The sequence below is a fragment of the Dreissena polymorpha genome, chromosome 6 (assembly GCF_020536995.1).
Source record: "Dreissena polymorpha isolate Duluth1 chromosome 6, UMN_Dpol_1.0, whole genome shotgun sequence".
Lineage (NCBI taxonomy): Eukaryota > Metazoa > Mollusca > Bivalvia > Myida > Dreissenidae > Dreissena > Dreissena polymorpha.
The window spans coordinates 3,052,371-3,078,552 of NC_068360.1; the positions used below are offsets into that span (position 1 = coordinate 3,052,371).

At 38.9% G+C, this 26,182-nt stretch overlaps 2 protein-coding genes across 2 annotated transcripts in view; both read right to left on the reverse strand.

The window, feature by feature from the left end:
* The window catches only part of LOC127833221 (CAP-Gly domain-containing linker protein 1-like), a 606,687-nt gene extending 580,822 nt beyond the window's left edge, over window positions 1–25,865 (reverse strand). The window contains exons 1-9 of the mRNA XM_052358378.1: window positions 25,323–25,865; window positions 24,300–24,412; window positions 23,520–23,619; window positions 14,559–14,655; window positions 12,670–12,820; window positions 9,058–9,093; window positions 2,261–2,341; window positions 1,202–1,318; window positions 798–896 (exon numbers count right to left, since the gene is read on the reverse strand). Of these exons, the coding sequence (XP_052214338.1) occupies window positions 798–896; window positions 1,202–1,318; window positions 2,261–2,341; window positions 9,058–9,093; window positions 12,670–12,820; window positions 14,559–14,655; window positions 23,520–23,619; window positions 24,300–24,412; window positions 25,323–25,863 (1,335 nt within the window). The 5' untranslated portion in view covers window positions 25,864–25,865. The remainder of the gene's footprint in view (window positions 1–797; window positions 897–1,201; window positions 1,319–2,260; window positions 2,342–9,057; window positions 9,094–12,669; window positions 12,821–14,558; window positions 14,656–23,519; window positions 23,620–24,299; window positions 24,413–25,322) is intronic.
* Window positions 1–26,182, reverse strand: part of LOC127833219 (uncharacterized) — a 1,273,891-nt gene that overhangs the window by 385,591 nt on the left and 862,118 nt on the right. The window lies entirely within an intron of this gene.

Below are 26,182 nucleotides of genomic sequence, written 5' to 3' on the forward strand. Positions count from 1 at the left end.
AGATGTGGTATGGTAACATAAATTTATCGAGATACAAAATTCTCGTTTTTATTTTTTGTGGCACGATATATTCCATTTTAATTTCCTGCAAAGATATCTATTCATGTAGTGACACATGAACACTAACATGGTACATGAACAAGTGTTGAATTTATTGTCCCACGAAAAACAAAAATGAGTATTTTGTATCTTGTTTAATTTTTTTGGCTATTGCTTTAAGGAACATTGATTATTTATGTGTTCACTTTATTTTTCGAAATATTGTATGAAATATTCTTTCATTTTGAGTGTTTATGCCATAATGGTCTTTTAAAAGTTATTAGCCTTAAAGGTGATTAATGCTTAATAAAACTACATGGTAAAACATCCTCAGATACAATATTCCTGACAATGACCGCAAGTGCCAGCAGTCATTGGTGGTACTAGTCCCCAGTCCCAAGGGGGTCATAAGTCAAAACGGTCATTAATACTCGAGAACATAAGTCCTAAGAGCCGAAAGTCTTTTATCCTAATGACCATTTGTTCTAATGACTTTATGCCACAAATCCCATTGATCCGAACTATAGTTAGACCAAAGGGCATAAGATTGTAAAGCAATTACTCCTAAATGACACAAAATCCTAAGGGCCTATAGTCATAAAGGTCGTAAGTCCAATGATGATAATGGAGACAAGTCACTATGAATAATTATCCATATGCAATACCTGAAAAACTAGCTCTCAAATATGTGAGCTGATAACATCAGTTGTAAAAAAGCAGTAAATGTAGTCATTAAGCTACAATATGTATAGACTCACCTTAGCTTTGAGTTCTTCTATTTCATTTGCAGCCTTTTCCTTCTCCTTGCGTAAAGCATCCACTGCTTCAGACATATCATGCTCAAAGTTGTTTATCATCTGGTAAAATAGATGTACACATGTATTTGAATACTTTATACATTGTAAAATGTAATACACATTCAGACAAGATTTTTTAAAAGGTTTCCCTAATATAAGTGTATGTAAAATTGATGACCCACAAGGATGGGCCAGTTTTGACCCCCGCAGCAAAACTTGTACAAACTTTGTAGAGGACCACAATATGATGTTACATACCAAATATCAAACCTCTGGGCTTTTTATTTACAGAGGACGAGTTTTTTGAGGATTTCATTCTTAAAATCCGTTTTAGTGCACTGTGACCTTCTGAAGCATCTTCTTACCTGTTTCTGCTGCATCATCTTATCTTCTATTTCCTCTTTTTCCTTCCTCAACTCTTCCATCATTTCTTCCTTTTCCTGATCTCTCTTCTTCCAACCTTCCATAACCCGCGCTAATTGCTGAGAACATAGGAATATATACCATTTTATGATATAGAAGTAAAATTAAATTTTACGTAATTATACTGTTGTATTGGTGTTTTGCTTTTCTAAAAAGAAATGTTAATAATAACAAGAGATGTGTTCGTCAGAAACACAATGCCCCCTACTGCGCCGCTTTGAAATAAAATTTATATTTATCATTTGGCAGGTATAGAAATCATCTCCCTTTAAAGCTATTACTTCCCTTGGATTTTGATTTTTGAGATTTAACATTGAAGGATGACCTTGACGTTTCAACACTCAAAATGTGCAGCTTCATGAGATACACATGCATGCCAAATATCAAGTTCCTATCTTCAATACTGCAATTACTATTGCATTCATAATACAATAATTTATCAGATTTAGATCGTTTGAAATCTTAAAATGTTAAATGTATCTGAAAATGCATAAACTGCTTCATATCATCAAACTGGTTCACTTAAAGCTGCATAACCTCAACAAATGGGGTTACATACCTTATGTATTAGGTATATATTAACAAACATTTTGACCACACACACAATATCTGTTTAGTTTATTTCTGTCACATTACATGATAATAACAGATGTGGCATAAGCATTCAAATCACAGTTCAAAGTATATTTAAGGGCTCATCTAAACAATTTTAGGCACCATGGGCAATGGGCTCGCAACAATTGATATCTAGTGTATAAATCCACCACAATAATTATCTCCACAAACGTCCAAAAACCACTACTGGTCACAAAGTCTGCTTCACAAGTAATTATTACTAGCCCAAATTCTTATTTACTGACCAGTAAACTACAAATGAGCAGTTGACTACTTTTTTTTTTTACCGCTAGGTGGGGGGGGGGGGGGGGGGGGGGGCTATTAATATAATATGCAGTCTACACTGAATCGAAGCATGGTGCAACTGTCACAGTTGGATCTCCTACCTTGTCAAGCTGTTCTATCATGATGTCCTTGCGCTTGTCTGTCGACACAGCGACCGCCACCTGCTGCTGGGTCTCCAGTAACTACGAAGACAGAATGAATACATATTACCCTAGCTATGTGAAAATGGGGTTTAATGCATCTGCGTTAAGTGTTGTTCGAGATTATCCTGTGCATGCTACACAGGCTTATCAGGGACAACACTTTACGCTTTTATGATATTTTTCATTGAAAGAAAAAATCTCTTCTAAGAAAAAAACAAGAGATGTGTTTGTCAGAAACACAATGCCCCCTACTGCGCTGCTTTGAAGCCATATATTTAACCTTTGACCTTGACCTTTCACCACTCAAAATGTGCAGCTCCATGAGATACACATGCATGCCAAATATCAAGTTCAATATTTCAAAAGTTATTGCAAAAGTTTAACCAAGGTTAAAGTTTTGGAAGCCTGACAGGGCTCACACTGGGCTCAAATTTTAGGGAGAAGTGACTTCTCCCTGGACACTGATTTAGGGAGAAGTGAGGAGACTCTAGGGAGAAGTGGAGAGACTCGGACACAAGGGTTTGCATGTAGGGCGTTACAACACACATATATGTGTATCACTTTATTGAAGTATACCACTGTAGTACACATAATTATATTTCTTTTGTGTATCTTAATTTTTCCAGCAGTTCTTATTAACCAAGTAATAATAGACACGACAGATAAATAACTAAAATTTTACTAGCTCTTTATTCAATCCATTTTGGTGTAAATATCATATTATACAGACTAAAGTATTTCGAAGATAATATGTTTATGAAGCAGTAGATAACATAAGCTTAATAAAACTGTTAGACCAGATATATAGGATCTGGCACGAGTTGTCATATCATACCATATTTTATTAAACGAGTTCAGGAATTTTGTTAGTAAGCGAGCCTTTGGCGAATATCCTGAACGAGTTCTTTCACCACTCGAAATGTGCAGCTCCATGAGATACACATGCATGCCAAATATCAAGTTGCTATCTTCAATATTGCAAAAGTTTAACCAAGGTTAAAGTTTTGGGACAGAATGACAGACAGACAGAATGACAGACAGACAAGCGACAAACAATATAATCTCCGATCATTCGATCCGAGGGCATAAAAATACAGTTTACTCGAAAAGTGTCGTCCCTGATAAGCCTGTTCGGGCTCTTCTAAGGCTAATTTTGCATGACACTTTATGAACATACATTAAACGCTCTTTCACACAGCCAGGTTCATATAAAACAACCCTATTTCAGTAGTCGACTCTTTCAAGGAATGTGTGAATATGGTTTTTATTAGATTAACCAACCTAATCTAGAAAATAAGCACCTTTATAAGCAAATTTTGTTTAGTTAATCAGCTTATTCTATGATGCGTAATTTAATCAGTTTCAAAAATTGAATGTTGTTAATTGTTATGGGTGAACAAGTTTTTATAATGCCATTTGTTTTGATAACATGGACTTGAAAACAAAATGCAAAAGGATATTACCCACATTTTCTGAATATTAATTTTTCAACCTGACAATTCACTAAAAACCTTAATCCATAAAATTGCTTTCTTACTTATTTAAAGAGTACATTATTTAAAACCTTTTGATGTGCACAATTTACTAGCTTTTTACCACCTATACCTACTCTGTGTGTGTGTGTGTTTTTTAAGCGCATTTTTGCATAAATATATACAAGAAGTACAGACAAATAATCCTGACACTTATTCATTCAAACAGGAATGTACTATATTTGCCCAGTGTGCAAGTAGGCATAATCGTTAGATACGGTCATTCATTTATTTGCGCTGCCATGACATTTTGTGGTTTCATGAAGTCTGTCATTTTTGTTTGATTCGTTAAATTGTTGGTTTTTTTATATTGTCAGATAAAAGACTCTTGCAACTATGTATGAATCTGGATAAATCTTATCCAGCGGATAACTTTTGGTTAACTTCAATTTTAGGATATCTTTTATTGGGTTAGTGATTGTATCAAAAAATATATATCCGAACAGGTGCACGTTTTCGATATGTTTTTGATAAGGGCTATTCCAGTAAAACATATGTCCCACCCCCTGGAAGGCACTTTCAAAATGAACCAACCCCCCTCAAAAGTTAATTTTACAAAAAAGATCCCCCTTTAGAATATTTTTCAGCTATTTGGACTCTTTTTAGTAGTTGTTTTATGTCACTTCCGTTTTGATTTAAAAAGAAGTTGTAGGGCAGTGGCAGGGTCTACGGATAACCGTGTAATCACACTAAAAACGGTGCATGAGGGCAAAAATCTCTGTAAACTGTAATAATCATGGACTCTAGATGACAATATACACTCCGTGACCTAACGCACGAATCGGTCCCTACAGTGTACTCCTCCATGAACAAATCATTGCCAGTTACTTAATAGACTGATGATAGCAACCGGGTGTAATCCTCATGGATATCGTGATTTTCATGCATAAAATTATCAAAATATTTTTTCAACACGCTAAGCGTTGTAACAAATTAATATTGAATTCATTACATATACAAGAGTTCCGCGGTCGGAGATGACCGCATTGAAGCCGGATTTTTTATTTAAATGACAGGAAAGTACCTTTCGTGTTTTTGTCAATGCAATACTTAAATTACTGAAATATTGTTCAAAGGTCAAAATGAAATGTAAGTACTTTTCAAGGCATGAGCAAACCTTGTGTTATGTTTTGAATGCATGCATATACATGAACAACAATAACATTTAAGGTCACAAATATGAACTTGAATTGACAATTAGGAAAGTTTGATCTCAATTTTTTTATTAGCAAATTAATAACATATTGTTTGAAGTTTCCATCAATTTCATTATCAAATGTAAGAAAATAAACTTAGATGAAATAATACTATTTATTGTTTATTATTTATTTACCTACCAAAGTTATAAGAACTTTAACATTTTTACATTCAAGGTCACAGTGACCTTGACCTTAGAATGAATGACCTTGAAATGACCAGTGGTCATCTAAGTGTGCTTGCAAACCTTCATGTCAAGTTTGAAGACTCTATGTCCAAGCATACCAAAGTTATAACAATTTTAACATTATAACATTTAAGGTCACAGTGACCTTGACCTTCAAATGAATGACATTGAAATGACCAGTGGTCATCTTCTAGTACTGGCCAATCTTTATTTCAAGTTTGAAGACTCTAGGTACAAGCATACCAAAGTTATAACATGAAATAAGAACTTTAACATTTTTACATTCAAGGTCACAGTGACCTTGACCTTCAAATGAATGACCTTGAAATGTCCAGTGGTTACTTACTAGTTCTGGCCAACCTTCATGTCAAGTTTCAAGACTCTAGGTCCAAGCATACCAAAGTTATAACAACTTTAACATTTTTACATTCAAGGTCACAGTGACCTTGACCTTCAAATGAATGACCTTGAAATGTCCAGTGGTTACTTACTAGTTCTGGCCAACCTTCATGTCAAGTTTCAAGACTCTAGGTCCAAGCATACCAAAGTTATAACAACTTTAACATTTTTATATTGAAGGTCACAGTGACCTTCACCTTCAAATGAATGACCTTGAAATGACCAGTGGTCATCTGTTAATCCTGGCCAACCTTCATGTCAAGTTTGAAGACTCTAGGTCCAAGCATACCAAAGTTATACCATGAAATAAGAACTTTAACATTTTTACATTCAAGGTCACAGTGACCTTGACCTTCAAATGAATGACCTTGAAATGACCAGTGGTTACTAACTAGTTATGGCCAACCTTCATGTCAAGTTTCAAGACTCTAGGTCCAAGCATACCAAAGTTATAACAACTTTAACATTTTTTATATTGAAGGTCACAGTGACCTTGACCTTCAAATGAATGACCTTGAAATGACCAGTGGTCATCTGTTAATCCTGGCCAACCTTCATGTCAAGTTTGAAGACTCTAGGTCCAAGCATACCAAAGTTATACCATGAAATAAGAACTTTAACATTTTCGAGCACGCCGCCACCCCGCCCGCCCGCCCGCCACCCCCGCCCGCCCGACAACATCAATCTATAAGCCGAGATTTTTTCGAAAAAAATCCGGCTAATAATGCAAAAATAAATGTTTTGTTTAATTTCAAAATATAAATAATTATTTGTAATCTGAAACACACATCTGATTTTTTATGATAAAGCGATGTTTACACATTCTAGCGTTAAATATACAGTCCTCATGTATATTTTGTGTTTTTCTTTTGTTCTGACAAAAAGCGCGCAAAAATTATGCAGTAATGTACAACATCACGCTATACGCATGGAAAGCGTGCGTGTATTGATTTTTGGATTAAAACTTGGTAGCGCAGAGAACGTTGAGATCTGTTGATTTCGGTTAAAAGTTTTGTTGGTCTTTTTAACACAATAATATCACAAACAATTTGCAAGTGACATTTCCTCTAAATTAATAACGTATCTTTATCGTTATGGTCTATATTATGTGTTACAATAATACGATTATCATTAATAAGACATGTCAACATGTATTTCACAACCATGCACATGACAGTTTTTTTTCGTCTTTGTAGACGCCCAGGATAAAAGTAAACCGTGCTCGCACCTACATGTAGCTATATGCCCTCGCACCCGAAGAGTGATAATTGCATGTTGTTTATGCTTTTATCAGTTTGAAGTCATGACGAACCCATGATTGATTGTAATAATTGCATCATATATGTCTTAATGTCGAATTTTATATTGAAACATTAGGCGGTGACCATTTTGATTTATCAGCATTTTGTTTAATTTCAGACACCATGCAGTTTTCAGATCATAATCTCTGTGATTTATTACTCCAACTTGTTAGTTCCTGAGCACGTGTGCTACTGAAAATAGCCATAGGGATTGTGTTTTATGGCCCAAACAAGCACACAGTGGCTAAAACCCGTGTTTTTTTATCCCTTTATGTAAGATAAGCATGTGCACTATTAATTATTATGTTGGTCACAACAAAAGTTCTACCGAAAAATGCCGACTGTGTCTTTGTTTTTATTGCCCAATCAAGCACCTAACATCCAATATCCTGTGTATTATGATACACAAACTTTAGATAGCACGTGTCGTCTGTCAAAACAATGATTTTATAAGTCTGTGATACCCCGGTACTTAAGTTGAAATTCACTACGATACTTTTAATGGTAATTAAAAGATCCAAATGTTGTCTGCGCTAAGATTTTTTTGTGTTCCAAATAAATACACACACGCCAATTTTCGCGCGCTTTTTATTTTGTAGGAAACATTTATTCATGAAATACACATGTACAGAGAGGGTAATCACGTGACAAACAAGATGGCGACGTCCATGCCGAGGCAGGTATTTTTCGTCGTTTTATACCCTTTACTACTTGTATTATAATTTTTTATTCCGCTCACTTTCCTTCCAAATTAGGAATAAAATTACTGGCTTTTACTTTTTAGTATTATGCGCTCTATATCTCGACTTTACTCAGTGCGAAATTTCTTGGCGGGATGACCTAATTAGGGCTCCGCTAAGAAAATTTTCGGGGATTAAAGTCGAGATATAAAGCGAATTTAAATACCAAATAAACGCTAATCACCTTTTTACTGACATGGCTGGAAAGTGAGCATCATTTAAAAAATAAACAGAAGTAATGTTATAAAACGGCGAAAAATAACTGTCTCTGTATGGACGTCGCCATCTTGATTATCACGTGATTACTCCCTATGACATGTACATGTGCACTATTTATTTGTGGCACAAATTTGTAACAGAACATGAACTGTACACGATGTGCGCACACCACATAAGGTGATTTACGCATGACCTGATTGGGCGCTTAGTTCATCAAATCTTTAAATAGAAACATATGCCGAAATTCATTTGATACTTTAGAAACAAATGGAGAACATTTGTGTTAATGAAATTTTGAGCACTGTTTTCTTCAATATTTACCAGATTTGATTTTAAAAATGGAAGCAGGCATATACAGGATTATAATTGTTTGACAGATGACATCCGATGGTAATTGTATGAAGTATGCACCATAGAGAGAAGCTGACGAAATGTTTACACAATGGCGCAGAAGTAAACATATCAGCGTTTTATCTGTATCTGTTTCTTATTTTCGTTAATTTGAAAATTAGTTAACATTTGTTATAGTATACAATCACTATTTGTAAATATTTTTACGCGGCGTGACTCCGCAGATAGATGCCAAGGCAGAAACAGATGCGGCGTGACTCCGCGAATTATCGCTGAGTGACTCGGCAATGTGCAGAGTAAATACTCGTTGCGATCGCGGCGAGACATCGCAAACAAAAGAATCTGTCCGCATCGTAGCCGCGGACTTTGTTGGTTTTGCGTGAGCTGTACTGTAGACTAAAACCCACGCCATTCCGTTTCACAATCGACCTGGCCATGTCGATCGCTTGATTATCGGACTCCAAAACGTTCGTGATAAAAACGGTTGACATGGAAAGGTATTTAAAGAAACGATGCCCCCAACAGAAGTAAAATATAAGTTATAACGCCCCCCTTTAGAAACAAAATATGAAGAAACCCATCCCCTACAGAATGTCTTTATTTTGCCGTCCAGGGGTGGGGTATATGTTTTACTGGAATAGCCCTAAAATTTAGCCAAGTATTTAACTTTGGTTATCTCTATCCAAAAAAAAGGTTGCTGACCTAAACTTTTGTTGGACATTTGATTTTGTGTTCTACAGGACCCACTAAAATCCACAAATATTAGTGTCAAACAAATAATATTAGTTTCACAGTATCAGTGAATTATATACATATACAGATCACTTACCTTAACATTAAGCTGCTGAATATACTGCTCACAGTGCTGTAACAGAAAAGATCATTTATTCAAATGATTCGAAGAGCATAATTTATTTCTGTTTAAAACTACTTGTTACACGACCTGTTTGTTAAACACAATGCCCCCTACTAGCACTGCGCTTTGAAGCCACACCACAGCTAAGTACAAAACCTCAGGAAAACAAAAACTTTTGTCCAAGGCCCATGCATATCTTTGCCAAATTTTAATGGACCGAGTTTTTACTGACAACTTTTCTAATAAAAGCACTAGAGACTATGACATTGTTTGTGAGTAAACAGCATTCTTATAGACCGTTCCATAATATAGTAATCGCCCAATTATCTCCCCTGAATACTCTCCGCGTCCGCCATTACACTACTGCCAAACAACCGGTAACATATATAAGAGAGCACCGATTATTCAACGGGTGAATTTCTTTCTTTTTGTAAAACTTGTTTGTTTGTCATGCAAATTGTATGAAATAAAGTTTTTCTGCTAGAGGAGATGTTAAGTTAGTGTTATAACAGAAACATGTTTGAAAAACGTGCATTTTTTAGGTATTTGTCTAGGAAAATCAACACGTTAACACATTAAAAAAATCCGTTTAATTAAACTAAATGCAATATTTATCATTTGATTAAATGCATCAATCTTAAAATCGCGTAATCCTTTGCATTCCAGTGTTGAATTGCCCGTTTGTTCTGCATAATCCGATTATCTCGTTTTGATCAGATATTATCCAGACTTAACTAACAACATGGCGTCATCCCGGGGTGTCATAAACCACACTGGGTGGCAGATGACAGTCTGGTCATTAAACACAATTGATGATGCCACCATGTCTTCTCTTTCTGGTAGTATTAAGCAGTCATTTGGTTAAATATTTTACCTCCGACATACTTAACAGTTGCGTTCATTAGATATGTTACATATTGTACAAATAAAAGTTATACAATATAGAATATCAGAAATTGTACACCGTAAAGATACTAGCCCGTTTAATCCCTGGTTTAATTTATGAAAAAAAGTATTTGATAATTATAAAATTTACCTAAAAACATAACATTTAACGTAATTACATGTAGCGGGTATCGGTTAATTAAAACTACGTCATTTCGTATGAAGATTTAATGTTACGGCAATGCACGAACGACATCATAAAACAAGAAATTACATTTGACACGAACGGGGGTAAATATTGTTTAAAAAATATTAATATAGATATATGTGTGTTAAAATGTTAGATATTTGCCACTCATACTCACTAGTAACGAGTTTTCAATATACATGAATACACAGTTAAAATTGCATCATGTAAAGTTGTGTTTTTCAGTTGTATGTTTATATTCCTCAATAGCGCCATTCTCTGTACAAAAACCATCAAATTAAAATTACATGTTAATACTGTCATGCACTTCGCTTTTAATAGGGCTTTGTAGTACGTTTATTTTCAATGCACCCCTTATACTTTCTATTACTCACGTGTTTATCACACTAACGTACTCATGCCATTCATAATTATATTTTTATAATTAGATGTATTACTATTGTAATTTATTGAAGCTTTTCTGCAAAAAATATTACGGCTTATGCATAGAGCTCTTTGTTGTGTCAAATTGTCGGCCTTTCAGTCTTCAGATAATCTTTAATTTGATGCTTATGCCGCGTTATTAAAGTTGCAAATAAATGTATTAATAAATTCGTTTGGCGCTTAATAATATATTTTTCAAATATTATTTAGGTGTTTTTTTCGGAGTTTTTTTGTGTGGATTAATTGACTAAACATTTGGTGTCGTTATCCATATGTTTTGCGTTACTTCAAAGACCTATAAAATACATTTTTTAGTATTTTTTAGCTTTATAGCTGTTAAATGATTCACAGATGAAAATATAGATATATCACATAGATCACATTCTCTTCATCTTCCGAATAATCACATAAAAGATCGTCAAGATCAATATCACTCTCTCATTATAAAAAGCTCGTTTTTTAACGTGACAAAATTCCATAATTAAATATAAATCCAAACCACAATTTTTTATCTTTGATATCAGTTAGAACAAGAAAAATAAAGGAAGGCGTATCAAAAATATCATACTTAATATAATATGTTATGATTTTGGAATGTAGATTTTTACCACATGAGACCAATTACAAACAATTAGCGGTAATTAATTGCGCGAGAATCTTTAATAAGTATTAATTAAAATATAAATTGCTTGATGTTGCGGCTATTAAAATCAACACAACAATATATGCTTGAATTGTTTGTGAAACGTTAAAAGTAACAAGTCTAAGACATAGTATGAGCGACTGAACCGGCAAATTTTCGCCGATGATTACCACTTGATTACAGATATAAAAAAAAACAAATACACGAAAGCATTTTAAACATTATATTTGTAACAATCAATCTCAACTTCAAACAATCATTTAAACAACAAAAATGTGATAATCGCCTCACATTAAGTCATTAAGTAATTTATTTATCCGACAAGCGGGTATTCTCTACGTTTTTGGCTTTTGGAATCGCAGTCTCGCACCAGTTAGCAGCAGTGTAATGGCGGACAGTCACGTGACTGACAATATGGCGGCGGCCAATTTATCGATTATGGAACGGTCTATAAAAAGCCTTGTTCTGGGAAAACTAAGCTTATTACATGTGCATAAAGTGTCATCCCAGATTAGCCAGTGCTGACAGACACTTTATGCACACTTTATCAGTGTTTTTTTATGGCAATTTCGGGGCCGATATTCGGCCCCATTCTCCTCAAAAAAGAGTATATATTTTTCCCCCATTTTGTAAAAAAAATCCCCTCCAGAAGTAAAAAAAAAAAAAAAATATTTTTTAGAAAGAACTGTTTCATAATCATGACAAATATATCTCAAATTTATTTCATAAATAACTAACAAAGTATATAACTATAATTTATATGATTTTTAATTATTATGAAGTGTTATATAAATTAGGTTAGTTTTTTCCAAATCAGTGGACTTTTCACATGAATTGCATTTGTCTCCCAAAATGGCCAGGAAAAGGCCTGATGTATCTATATAATGTCAATATTTGTTCATAAAAACATTCCAATTTGGTCCATTTTATTGATGAAAAATGCTCAAATTTGCCATTTAATTGATTTAAAAAAACTCAATTCGACTCAAAATGGCTAAGAAAACTGAGACTCTGCATGAAGGCTGAACTGTCTGAAACTAGGTAATGTTGAAAAAATCATTGATATATATTTCAGAAAAAGGACAGAGACATTCTGCTGTGAATATTATATTCATACAAACATGTGTATTCATATAATAAATATCATTACATATAAAAGAGTGAATTTTTAATTTTCCCCCTTTTCCTAAAAAATGACGCATTTTTCCCCTTTGGACGGGCCCCGCCACCATTCCCCTATAAGTGAAAAAAAAACACTGTTTATGCACAACACTTGCATCCTAAACTAGATTCTTTTTAGAATAGATTTCCTTTCAACAACAAAAAGCCCATTCATTGGAAAGCATCTTCTCTATGCCAACACATTACTCATATGCATTAGGCCCAGTTTTCCCAAACAGCCTCACAACTACAACCTCCCACTCACCCGTCGCCTGTATCTCTCCTTCTCAAGCATGTCTCTCAGTCTCTGGTTCTCGGCGTGCACTGAGGCATCAGACCGTGAATGGTTCCCGCTGTCTGTGAAGTATTGCGAGCTGAAGCTGGGAAACGTCTCCTGGATCTCCTCATCAGGCTTTCTGTGTAATGAAGCAAAATAGGGGTCATATCTGGTATGTGAAATGAAGCAAAATAGGGGTCATATCAGGTATGTGAAATAAAGCAAAAATGGGGTCATATCTTGTATGTGAAATAAATTAAAATAGGGGTCATTCATGTATCTGGTATGTGAAATGAAGCCTAAAGGGTTCATATCTGGTATGTGAAATGAAGCAAAAGAGTGCAGGGCTCCCGCTGTTGTTCGCCATTTTAGCCATATGCAAAAATATTGAAAATTTAGCTCGAAATAAATACCGTCATCTTTTTAAGAATACAATTTTATTTGTTGTTTCATGAAATTGTAGTGAAGTAATTTTCCATATAATAAGTGGGTTTTTTGTTGTTTAAATTGCTCAAGAAATTAGCAAGAAAAGTTTTCTTTGAGATTGGTTTGTACCACAAAAAATCGGAAAATCAACATATTTTGAAATGGATTTGAAACAAGAATAAACCCAATAGTAATTTATGATTTAATTAAGTTTTTAAAATAAATTTATATCTGTTATGATGTTGTTCTAAAACTTAAGGATAGAATGATTTGTTTGCAATGTATGTGGTGAATGAAATGTGGTCATATGACACATGCAAGTGATCTATGTTGTTAAAAATGCGCTTCATGTACCGGTAATATGCCTGTGGTGATATGGATGTCTGATATCAGGCTGAACAAAGGGGCATTCCAAGGACCTTGGGCCCGTATTCACCAACCGATTCTTAGACTTAAGAATAAAGAATAGACTTAGAACCAAGAAAAATGTGTTCAGTGTTTGAATATATAGATGCCTCCACTGGTGATTATGTTATTAACAAAATGTTCTATATGAAGAATAATATAGATAGAGATGTTTACTGCAGAGTTTGACTCAAAATTAAAGAAATTCTTGAATATTCTAATTTAAAGAATTTTCTTTATTCTTAGACTTAAGTCTAAAAATTGTTTGGTGAATACGGTCCCAGGTCTCTGTGTGGCTTGCACAGCCGACATATAATACTCTCTCTGGGGACATATCAAATGAGAATCACTTTTTCTCCAATCATACAAGCCTTATATCACTGGAAAACAGTTCAAAACGTGTATCTATGACAAAATTGACTGGGTGTTTTTTATGTGTTCCCTTCATAGCTATCAATTTTGCATCAAGTGTATGAATTTTGTATAGGTTTGGTTACAGTGCATGATGATGATTAAGTTTTTGTTACTATTGTGAATCTTTATCGTGCATAATTATATGAACATCATGAAGAATTTCTCTGAAATCTGAATATTTACTCATATTTTGTGAGTTTGAACCTGTGTTATTTGAGTCCTTTTTGTAGCGTTAATCTAGTACTGTTCGACCAGACATTTGACTTAAAGTTACACACGTTCATTAAGCACTGTATTCACTTGATAAGCTTCACATCATATGAGTCGTGTTCTGAGAAAACTGGGCATAATGCATCTGCGTTACCCGTAAAATGTTGTCCCATATTAGCCTGTGCAATCTGCACAGGCTAATCAGGGACAACACTTTCAGCTTTTATGACATTTTTCGTTAAAATGAAGTCTCTCCTTAGCAAAATTCAATATAGGCGTAGTGTCGTCCCTGATTAGCCTGTGGGGACTGCACAGGCTAATCTGGGATGACACTTTACGCACATGCATTATGCCCAGTTTTCTCAGAACACGACTCATATATATTATATTTCCGGATCATTTTACTCCAAACTTACTCTTACCTCATTGGTGCCCAAGACATATCCATATTTGTAGCCTGGTCCCCAAAGTCCACACCAAAGCCTGCCAGTATATCAGATTGCTCATATTGGCTGCGTTCTGGAAATTATCAGGTATGTTAAATAGAGTTCAGGGGACCGTTTTAAAACACATTGTAGTACACATTTACGATACGATACATTTTAAAAGTATACATAATTGCTTAAGTCCATATCATATGATTATAAATTTTCAGTACTTAATTAATTACATTGGCATCTCAAGCGTCTTATATATTTGACTGGCATGGCGAGCTAGTTCGTCTACTTATTCAGATTACAAAATTATCTTGTAAGTTAAAATTGTCGTATGATCTTTATGAAACGACCCCCAGGTTGTCTTAAACACAAAGCTTGATGAATAGTAGTGCAGTGGCATTATTTGTCTTCTTATAAACAATAAGAAGCATAACAACACCATAAAACCAGGTTTTCAGCATTTACGTTTGTTTTACTGAATTCAAATAACCATGTGAAATCTCAAACTAGATCTCCACATAAGCTACTACCACACACTATTTTAGAAAACAATAACAAAACCACCTTAAAACTCATTCTCTTAACTATTAACTCTGCAACAATGTAAATTGAATGTCAAAACTATGATTAGCAAAAAAAATTATGAAACAGCCGTCTTACTACTAAAATTATTTTTACTTCATTTGCAAAGGGCTATGTTCTATCTAAGGTAATAAATACATGAATTAGGACTTGCATGGTTGAAATGATATATATAATGGCAGTAAAAACACTATAAATTTATCACAAAACAAGAAATGTGTTTGTCGGAAACACTATGTCCCCTTAAAGGATGACCTTGACCTTGAAGGATGACATTGACCTTCCACCACTCAAAATGTGCAGCTTCATGAGAACGCCGCTTTGAACACATTTTTTTTTACCTTTGACCTTGAAGGATGACCTTGACCTTGAACTTCCACCACTCAAAATGTGCAGCTTCATGAGAACGCCGCTTTGAAACTATTTTTTTTTACCTTGAAGGATGACCTTGACCTTGAATTTCCACCACTCAAAATGTGCAGCTTCATGAGATACACATTCATGCCAAATATCAAGTTGCTATCTTCAATATTGAAAAATGTGTTTGTCAGAAACAGTATGTCCCCAGTGTTTTTTTTCACCATTTTGGGAATGGGGCCGGGTCCCTTTGGATTGGGAAAATTCGCAGCGTTTTGACTAAAATTGGGAAATTATTGTTGTTGTTGTTTTGCTAACAAATGCTTCAAAATTGAGAATACAAGTGTGTGCAGTATTATATTTACTAAGGCTGATCTTATATGGATGGGAGATGAACAAAATATTGATATAAAAAAAAAAAAAAATGTTTTTTTTTGGTTCCATTGGGAATTTTTAGCTCCCATTTGGGAAAAATATATACTTTTTTCCATTGGGAATGGGTCCGTACACCGGTCCCGATTTTGAATGAAAAAAAACACTGGTCCCCTTCTGCGCCGCTTTGATTTTTTTTAACCTTTGACCTTGAAGGATGACCTTGACCTTTCACCACTCAAAATGTGCGGCTCCATGAGATACACATGCATGCCAAATATCAAGTTGGTATGTTCAATATTACCAAAGTATTAATAAAATGAGCGATTTTGGCCACATATACTTGATCTCTGACCTTGAAGGATGACCTTGAGCTTTCACCACTCAAAATGTGCGGCTCCATGAGATACACATGCATTCCAAATATCAAGTTGGTATCTTCAATAATGCCAAAGTATTCATAAAATGAGCGATTTTGGCCACATATATTTGACTTCTGACCTTGAAGAATGACCTTGACCTTTCATCACTCAAAATGTGCGTCTCCATGAGATACACATGCATGCCAAATATCAAGTTGCTATCTTCAATATTGCAAAAGTATTCATAAAATGAGCGATTTTGGCCACATATATTTGACCTCTGACCTTGAAGGATGATCTTGACCTTTCACCACTCAAAATGTGCAGCTCCATGAGATACACATGCATGCCAAATATCAAGTTGCTATCTTGAATATTGAAAAAGTTAATGCAAATGTTAAAGTTGGAGTAAACAGACCAACAGACCAACGTACAGACCAACAGACAGGGCAAAAACAATATGTTCCCCACTATAGTGGGTGGGGGACATAAAAATATTTTTTTATTATATGACCAACAAGAAAGTTTAAGTTTGTATAAGGTAAAATGACACTAATTTAATGATATCTAGTTTTATTTTATCTACAATAGTTTATGTATCAAGTAACACTTAGGAAGACAATCTAACCTTGAGGTGACATGTGGGAACAATAAGGAAGACAATATAACCTTGAGGTGCTATGTGACCCTTCAGGTAACAATAAGGAAGACACTCTGACCTTGAGGTGACATGTGAGCCTGGGAGAGTCTCATCATTGACTGGAGCTGATGTCTTACCTTGAGGTGACATGTGTGCCTGGGAGAGTCTCATCATTGACTGGAGCTAATGTCTTACCTTGAGGTGACATGTGAGCCTGGAAGAGTCTCATCATTGACTGGAGCTGATGTCTTACCTTGAGGTGACATGTGTGCCTGGGATAGTCTCATCATTGACTGGAGCTCATGTCTTACCTTGAGGTGACATGTGTGCCTGGGAGAGTCTCATCATTGACTGGAGCTAATGTCTTACCTTGAGGTGACATGTGAGCCTGGAAGAGTCTCATCATTGACTGGAGCTGATGTCTTACCTTGAGGTGACATGTGAGCCTGGGAGAGTCTCATCATTGACTGGAGCTAATGTCTTACCTTGAGGTGACATGTGAGCCTGGGAGAGTCTCATCATTGACTGGAGCTGATGTCTTACCTTGAGGTGACATGTGAGCCTGCGAGAGTGTCATCATTGACTGGAGCTCATGTCTTACCTTGAGGTGACATGTGTGCCTGGGAGAGTCTCATCATTGACTGGAGCTGATGTTTTACCTTGAGGTGACATGTGAGCCTGGAAGAGTCTCATCATTGACTGGAGCTGATGTCTTACCTTGAGGTGACATGTGTGCCTGGGATAGTCTCATCATTGACTGGAGCTGATGTCTTACCTTGAGGTGACATGTGAGCCTGGGAGAGTCTCATCATTGACTGGAGCTGATGTCTTACCTTGAGGTGACATGTGAGCCTGGAAGAGTCTCATCATTGACTGGAGCTGATGTCTTACCTTGAGGTGACATGTGAGCCTGGGAGAGTCTCATCATTGACTGGAGCTAATGTCTTACCTTGAGGTGACATGTGTGCCTGGGATAGTCTCATCATTGACTGGAGCTGATGTCTTACCTTGAGGTGACATGTGTGCCTGGGAGAGTCTCATCATTGACTGGAGCTGATGTCTTACCTTGAGGTGACATGTGAGCCTGGAAGAGTCTCATCATTGACTGGAGCTGATGTCTTACCTTGAGGTGACATGTGTGCCTGGGATAGTCTCATCATTGACTGGAGCTAATGTCTTACCTTGAGGTGACATGTGTGCCTGGGAGAGTCTCATCATTGACTGGAGCTGATGTCTTACCTTGAGGTGACATGTGTGCCTGGGAGAGTCTCATCATTGACTGGAGCTAATGTCTTACCTTGAGGTGACATGTGTGCCTGGGAGAGTCTCATCATTGACTGGAGCTGATGTCTTACCTTGAGGTGACATGTGAGCCTGGGAGAGTCTCATCATTGACTGGAGCTCATGTCTTACCTTGAGGTGACATGTGAGCCTGGGAGAGTCTCATCATTGACTGGAGCTGATGTCTTACCTTGAGGTGACATGTGAGCCTGCGAGAGTGTCATCATTGACTGGAGCTCATGTCTTACCTTGAGGTGACATGTGTGCCTGGGAGAGTCTCATCATTGACTGGAGCTGATGTCTTACCTTGAGGTGACATGTGAGCCTGGAAGAGTCTCATCATTGACTGGAGCTGATGTCTTACCTTGAGGTGACATGTGTGCCTGGGATAGTCTCATCATTGACTGGAGCTAATGTCTTACCTTGAGGTGACATGTGTGCCTGGGAGAGTCTCATCATTGACTGGAGCTAATGTCTTACCTTGAGGTGACATGTGTGCCTGGGAGAGTCTCATCATTGACTGGAGCTCATGTCTTACCTTGAGGTGACATGTGAGCCTGGGAGAGTCTCATCATTGACTGGAGCTGATGTCTTACCTTGAGGTGACATGTGTGCCTGGGAGAGTCTCATCATTGACTGGAGCTCATGTCTTACCTTGAGGTGACATGTGAGCCTGGAAGAGTCTCATCATTGACTGGAGCTGATGTCTTACATTGAGGTGACATGTGTGCCTGGGATAGTCTCATCATTGACTGGAGCTGATGTCTTACCTTGAGGTGACATGTGTGCCTGGGATAGTCTCATCATTGACTGGAGCTAATGTCTTACCTTGAGGTGACATGTGAGCCTGGGAGAGTCTCATCATTGACTGGAGCTGATGTCTTACCTTGAGGTGACATGTGAGCCTGGGAGAGTCTCATCATTGACTGGAGCTCATGTCTTACCTTGAGGTGACATGTGAGCCTGGGAGAGTCTCATCATTGACTGGAGCTGATGTCTTACCTTGAGGTGACATGTGTGCCTGGGAGAGTCTCATCATTGACTGGAGCTGATGTCTTACCTTGAGGTGACATGTGTGCCTGGGAGAGTCTCATCATTGACTGGAGCTGATGTCTTACCTTGAGGTGACATGTGAGCCTGGGAGAGTCTCATCATTGACTAGAGCTGATGTCTTACCTTGAGGTGACATGTGAGCCTGCGAGAGTCTCATCATTGACTAGAGCTGATGTCTTACCTTGAGGTGACATGTGAGCCTGGGAGAGTCTCATCATTGACTGGAGCTCATGTTTTACCTTGAGGTGACATTTGAGCCTGGGAGAGTCTCATCATTGACTGGAGCTGATGTCTTACCTTGAGGTGACATGTGAGCCTGGAAGAGTCTCATCATTGACTGGAGCTGATGTCTTACCTTGAGGTGACATGTGAGCCTGTGAGAGTCTCATCATTGACTGGAGCTGATGTCTTACCTTGAGGTGACATGTGAGCCTGGGAGAGTCTCATCATTGACTGGAGCTCATGTCTTACCTTGAGGTGACATGTGAGCCTGGGAGAGTCTCATCATTGACTGGAGCTAATGTCTTACCTTGAGGTGACATGTGTGCCTGGGAGAGTCTCATCATTGACTGGAGCTGATGTCTTACCTTGAGGTGACATGTGAGCCTGGAAGAGTCTCATCATTGACTGGAGCTGATGTCTTACCTTGAGGTGACATGTGTGCCTGGGATAGTCTCATCATTGACTGGAGCTGATGTCTTACCTTGAGGTGACATGTGTGCCTGGGATAGTCTCATCATTGACTGGAGCTGATGTCTTACCTTGAGGTGACATGTGTGCCTGGGATAGTCTCATCATTGACTGGAGCTAATGTCTTACCTTGAGGTGACATGTGAGCCTGGGAGAGTCTCATCATTGACTGGAGCTGATGTCTTACCTTGAGGTGACATGTGAGCCTGGGAGAGTCTCATCATTGACTGGAGCTGATGTCTTACCTTGAGGTGACATGTGTGCCTGGGAGAGTCTCATCATTGACTGGAGCTGATGTCTTACCTTGAGGTGACATGTGAGCCTGGGAGAGTCTCATCATTGACTGGAGCTGATGTCTTACCTTGAGGTGACATGTGTGCCTGGGATAGTCTCATCATTGACTGGAGCTGATGTCTTACCTTGAGGTGACATGTGAGCCTGCGAGAGTCTCATCATTGACCGGAGCTAATGTCTTACCTTGAGGTGACATGTGAGCCTGGAAGAGTCTCATCATTGACTGGAGCTGATGTCTTACCTTGAGGTGACATGTGTGCCTGGGAGAGTCTCATCATTGACTGGAGCTGATGTCTTACCTTGAGGTGACATGTGTGCCTGGGAGAGTCTCATCATTGACTGGAGCTGATGTCTTACCTTGAGGTGACATGTGAGCCTGGGAGAGTCTCATCATTGACTGGAGCTGATGTCTTACCTTGAGGTGACATGTGAGCCTGCGAGAGTGTCATCATTGACTGGAGCTGATGTCTTACCTTGAGGTGACATGTGTGCCTGGGAGAGTCTCATCATTGACTGGAGCTGATGTTTTACCTTGTGGTGACATTTGAGCCTGGGAGAGGCTCATCATTGACCGGAGCTAATGTCTTACCTTGAGGTGACATGTGAGCCTGGGATAGTCTCATCATTGACTGGAGCTGATGTCTTACCTTGAGGTGACATGTGTGCCTGGGAGAGTCTCATCATTGACTGGAGCTGATGTCTTACCTTGAGGTGACATGTGTGCCTGCAAGAGTCTCATCATTGACTGGAGCTGATGTCTTACCTTGAGGTGACATGTGAGCCTGGGAGAGTCTCATCATTGACTGGAGCTGATGTCTTACCTTGAGGTGACATGTGAGCCTGGGAGAGTCTCATCATTGACTGGAGCTGATGTCTTACCTTGAGGTGACATGTGAGCCTGGAAGAGTCTCATCATTGACAGGAGCTGATGTCTTACCTTGAGGTGACATGTGTGCCTGGGAGAGTCTCATCATTGACTGGAGCTGATGTTTTACCTTGCGTTGACATTTGAGCCTGGGAGAGGCTCATCATTGACCGGAGCTAATGTCTTACCTTGAGGTGACATGTGAGCCTGGGATAGTCTCATCATTGACTGGAGCTGATGTCTTACCTTGAGGTGACATGTGAGCCTGGGAGAGTCTCATCATTGACAGGAGCTGATGTCTTACCTTGAGGTGACATGTGAGCCTGCGAGAGTGTCATCATTGACTGGAGCTGATGTCTTACCTTGAGGTGACATGTGAGCCTGCGAGAGTGTCATCATTGACTGGAGCTGATGTCTTACCTTGAGGTGACATGTGAGCCTGGGAGAGTCTCATCATTGACTGGAGCTGATGTCTTACCTTGAGGTGACATGTGAGCCTGGGAGAGTCTCATCATTGACAGGAGCTGATGTCTTACCTTGAGGTGACATGTGAGCCTGCGAGAGTGTCATCATTGACTGGAGCTGATGTCTTACCTTGAGGTGACATGTGAGCCTGGGAGAGTCTCATCATTGACTGGAGCTGATGTCTTACCTTGAGGTGACATGTGAGCCTGGGAGAGTCTCATCATTGACTGGAGCTGATGTCTTACCTTGAGGTGACATGTGAGCCTGGGAGAGCCCCATCATTGACTGGAGCTGATGTCTTACCTTGAGGTGACATGTGAGCCTGCGAGAGTGTCATCATTGACTGGAGCTGATGTCTTACCTTGAGGTGACATGTGCGCCTGGGAGAGTCTCATCATTGACTGGAGCTGATGTCTTACCTTGAGGTGACATGTGAGCCTGCGAGAGTCTCATCATTGACTGGAGCTGATGTCTTACCTTGAGGTGACATGTGAGCCTGGGAGAGTCTCATCATTGACTGGAGCTGATGTCTTACCTTGAGGTGACATGTGCGCCTGGGAGAGTCTCATCATTGACTGGAGCTGATGTCTTACCTTGAGGTGACATGTGAGCCTGGGAGAGTCTCATCATTGACTGGAGCTGATGTCTGACCTTGAGGTGACATGTGTGCCTGGGAGAGTCTCATCATTGACTGGAGCTGATGTCTTACCTTGAGGTGACATGTGTGCCTGGGAGAGTCTCATCATTGACTGGAGCTGATGTTTTACCTTGAGGTGACATGTGAGCCTGCGAGAGTCTCATCATTGACTGGAGCTAATGTCTTACCTTGAGGTGACATGTGAGCCTGGGAGAGTCTCATCATTGACTGGAGCTGATGTTTTACCTTGAGGTGACATGTGTGCCTGGGAGAGTCTCATCATTGACTGGAGCTGATGTCTTACCTTGAGGTGACATGTGAGCCTGGGAGAGTCTCATCATTGACTGGAGCTGATGTCTTACCTTGAGGTGACATGTGAGCCTGCGAGAGTGTCATCATTGACTGGAGCTGATGTCTTACCTTGAGGTGACATGTGTGCCTGGGAGAGTCTCATCATTGACTGGAGCTGATGTTTTACCTTGCGGTGACATTTGAGCCTGGGAGAGGCTCATCATTGACCGGAGCTAATGTCTTACCTTGAGGTGACATGTGAGCCTGGGATAGTCTCATCATTGACTGGAGCTGATGTCTTACCTTGAGGTGACATGTGTGCCTGGGAGAGTCTCATCATTGACTGGAGCTGATGTCTTACCTTGAGGTGACATGTGTGCCTGCCAGAGTCTCATCATTGACTGGAGCTGATGTCTAACCTTGAGGTGACATGTGAGCCTGGGAGAGTCTCATCATTGACTGGAGCTGATGTCTTACCTTGAGGTGACATGTGAGCCTGGGAGAGTCTCATCATTGACTGGAGCTGATGTCTTACCTTGAGGTGACATGTGAGCCTGGAAGAGTCTCATCATTGACTGGAGCTGATGTCTTACCTTGAGGTGACACGTGAGCCTGGGAGAGTCTCATCATTGACTGGAGCTGATGTCTTACCTTGAGGTGACATGTGAGCCTGGGAGAGTCTCATCATTGACTGGAGCTGATGTCTTACCTTGAGGTGACATGTGAGCCTGGGAGAGTCTCATCATTGACTGGAGCTGATGTCTTACCTTGAGGTGACATGTGTGCCTCGGAGAGTCTCATCATTGACTGGAGCTGATGTCTTACCTTGAGGTGACATGTGTGCCTGGGTGAGTCTCATCATTGACTGGAGCTTATGTCTTACCTTGAGGTGACATGTGAGCCTGGGAGAGTCTCATCATTGACTGGAGCTGATGTCTTACCTTGAGGTGACATGTGTGCCTGGGAGAGTGTCATCATTGACTGGAGCTGATGTCTTACCTTGAGGTGACATGTGAGCCTGCGAGAGTGTCATCATTGACTGGAGCTAATGTCTTACCTTGAGGTGACATGTGAGCCTGGGAGAGTCTCATCATTGACTGGAGCTGATGCCTCACCTCCTCCATGCCTGCCAGGTCCAGGGTGCTGTCCCCTGGTGCCTGAAATAACCTCCCAACTATGACCTCCTCAGCAGTTACAGAGGGGGTAATCAAGTGATAGTCAAGATGGCGAGGTCAATGCAGAGACAGGTATTTTTTGCCGTTTTATACCCTTTATACCCGCATCAACTAGGACGTCACCATCTTGACTATCACATGAGTGACATTCACCGTAACAAAGCACCAGTAAAATCTTCACATAAACCCATTGGAGAAGATCTTAATCTAAGATCTAAATTTACAAAAGGTACAGGGTGCTTCCTACAAAAAAGGCCGGGTGGTAACCACGCGAGTTTTGTTACATTTTTCTCAAGATCAATTAATCTGGAAAGTGTCTTTATGCTACACTACTATAGTAAATCAGTTTTTTCAAGCATAAACCATTAGCCATTGAACAGTAATTTTTGTTTTTATCTTGCAAATTATGGGACAGGTGTGGGAGCCAAAAAAGAAGCAGGGGGCAGCATCTTTCTATTATACTCTAGATCTTATCCTTTATGTCTTCAAATTTATTTTCGTCAAAAGAATCTTTGTGTAGATATTTCACTGGGTATTCAGTTATAATCATTTTTGTTTATTTTTCTGGCATCAAAAGTAAGATATTAGAGAATTATTTCAAGGAATTTTGGTAAACGTTAATTTTTTTCTCACTACTTCCAATAAAATAGTGTTTTATGTACCCTAGACTGGTTCCGTCTCTCTTGCTGTTCCTGTACATGGACTGGACTGGTTTTCTGTACCTGGGTAACCAGTCTACTTGCCTCGACATTTTCATCCAAACTGTCGTTGTAACCTAGAACACGTAAGATTGTACATAATAACATCGTATTCTAAAAGAACATTACATTCACCTACACATGTATATGGTGTACATTTATAACAGTAAACAACCCACGATCAGTTCAATAGGTAAATCAAGGGCTGTTTGTAAAACATGCATGCCCCCCATATGGCCTCTCAGTTGTAGTGACAGCCATTTTGTAAATATGTTTTTTGTCACTGTGACCTTGACCGTTGACCTAGTGACCTGAAAATCAATAGGGGTCATCTGTGAGCCATGATCAATGTACCTATGAAGTTTCATGATCCTAGGCATAAGCGTTCTTGAGTTATCATCCGGAAACCATTTTACTATTTCGGGTCACAGTGACCTTGACCTTTAATCTAGTGACCTTAAAATCAATAGGGGTCATCTGCGAGTCATGATCAATGTACCTATCAAGTTTCATAATCCTAGGCATAAGCGTTCTTGAGTTATCATCCGTAAACCATTTTACTATTTCCGGTCACCGTGACCTTGACCTTTGACCTGAAAATCAATAGGGGTCATCTGCTAGTCATGATCAATCTACCTATCAAGTTTCATGATCCTTGGCATAAGCGTTCTTGAGTTATCATCCAAAAACCATTTTACTATTTCGGGTCACCGTGACCTTGACCTTTGACCTAGTGACCTCAAAATCAATAGGGGTCATCTGCGAGTCATGATCAATGTACCTATGAAGTTTCATTATCCTAGGCTCAAGCGTTCCTGAGTTATCGTCTGACAACCACTTGGTGGACGGACCGACAGACCGACTGACATGAGCAAAGCAATATACCCCCTCTTCTTCGAAGGGGGGCATAATAACCATACATCAAATCAAAATCTTAAATCAAAATTTGACATTTAAATTGTTTAAGACCCACACAACAAAACTTACCGGCTGAATTATCTGTTGCTTTAGGCTGGCCTTGATTTTTAGATCTATCAGTCTGATTTGAAGATGACGTGCTACTTCTAAAATGAGTCCCATTTGCTCCATGTTCAACTGCTTTTGACTGGTTTGCATTATTTACTGAACCTTTCTGCTGTCTTTGTGGTAACGTTTCCATAGATGTAGACTTTGGTTTTGCTCTATCTGACACCTTGAATTTATTAGCAGTTTCATTGACCAATGTTTTCTTTGCCCCTTGTGAAGGTACATGTACACTGCTGATTACTGCCTTGGGACAAACATCCACAGGCTTTTTGAATTCTTGGCTTGGTTTGCTCCCATTCACTGAAGTTGTTGATGTCTTGGGGACAACTTGTGGCTGGGTGGACACATACTTCTGTGTTGTCTTACTACGGTGTGAGGCAGTCTCCTGCAACAGTCTGGACGACACCCCGGCCTGGGAATTGATGCCACCGCTTGTTGGAGCAGTGGACACAAAGGGTTGGGACAAATTAACCTGACTTGGTACAGTATCATGTGGCTTCATTCCCACAGTAGCAATGCCACCCTGTGATCTGCTGTTGTTAGCCTGGGGGACAGGCAACTTACTGGGCACCTGAAAGTTGTCCAAAGACTGATGTTGCTGTGTTGGAAGCTCCAAGTATGAATTAGAACTGATAGGCCCCATCTGTGGTTGGCCTGTATCCTTAGACTTCTGGCTCATATGAAGTGCTGTTTTCACGGATGTAACATGAGCACTACTTGAATCAACATCAGCTGTATTTGGATTTGAATCCCTTTCATAATGCTCACCACTGTCCACAGAGGACTGATTTTGTAAAAGATCCATGACCTTGTTTCCAGCT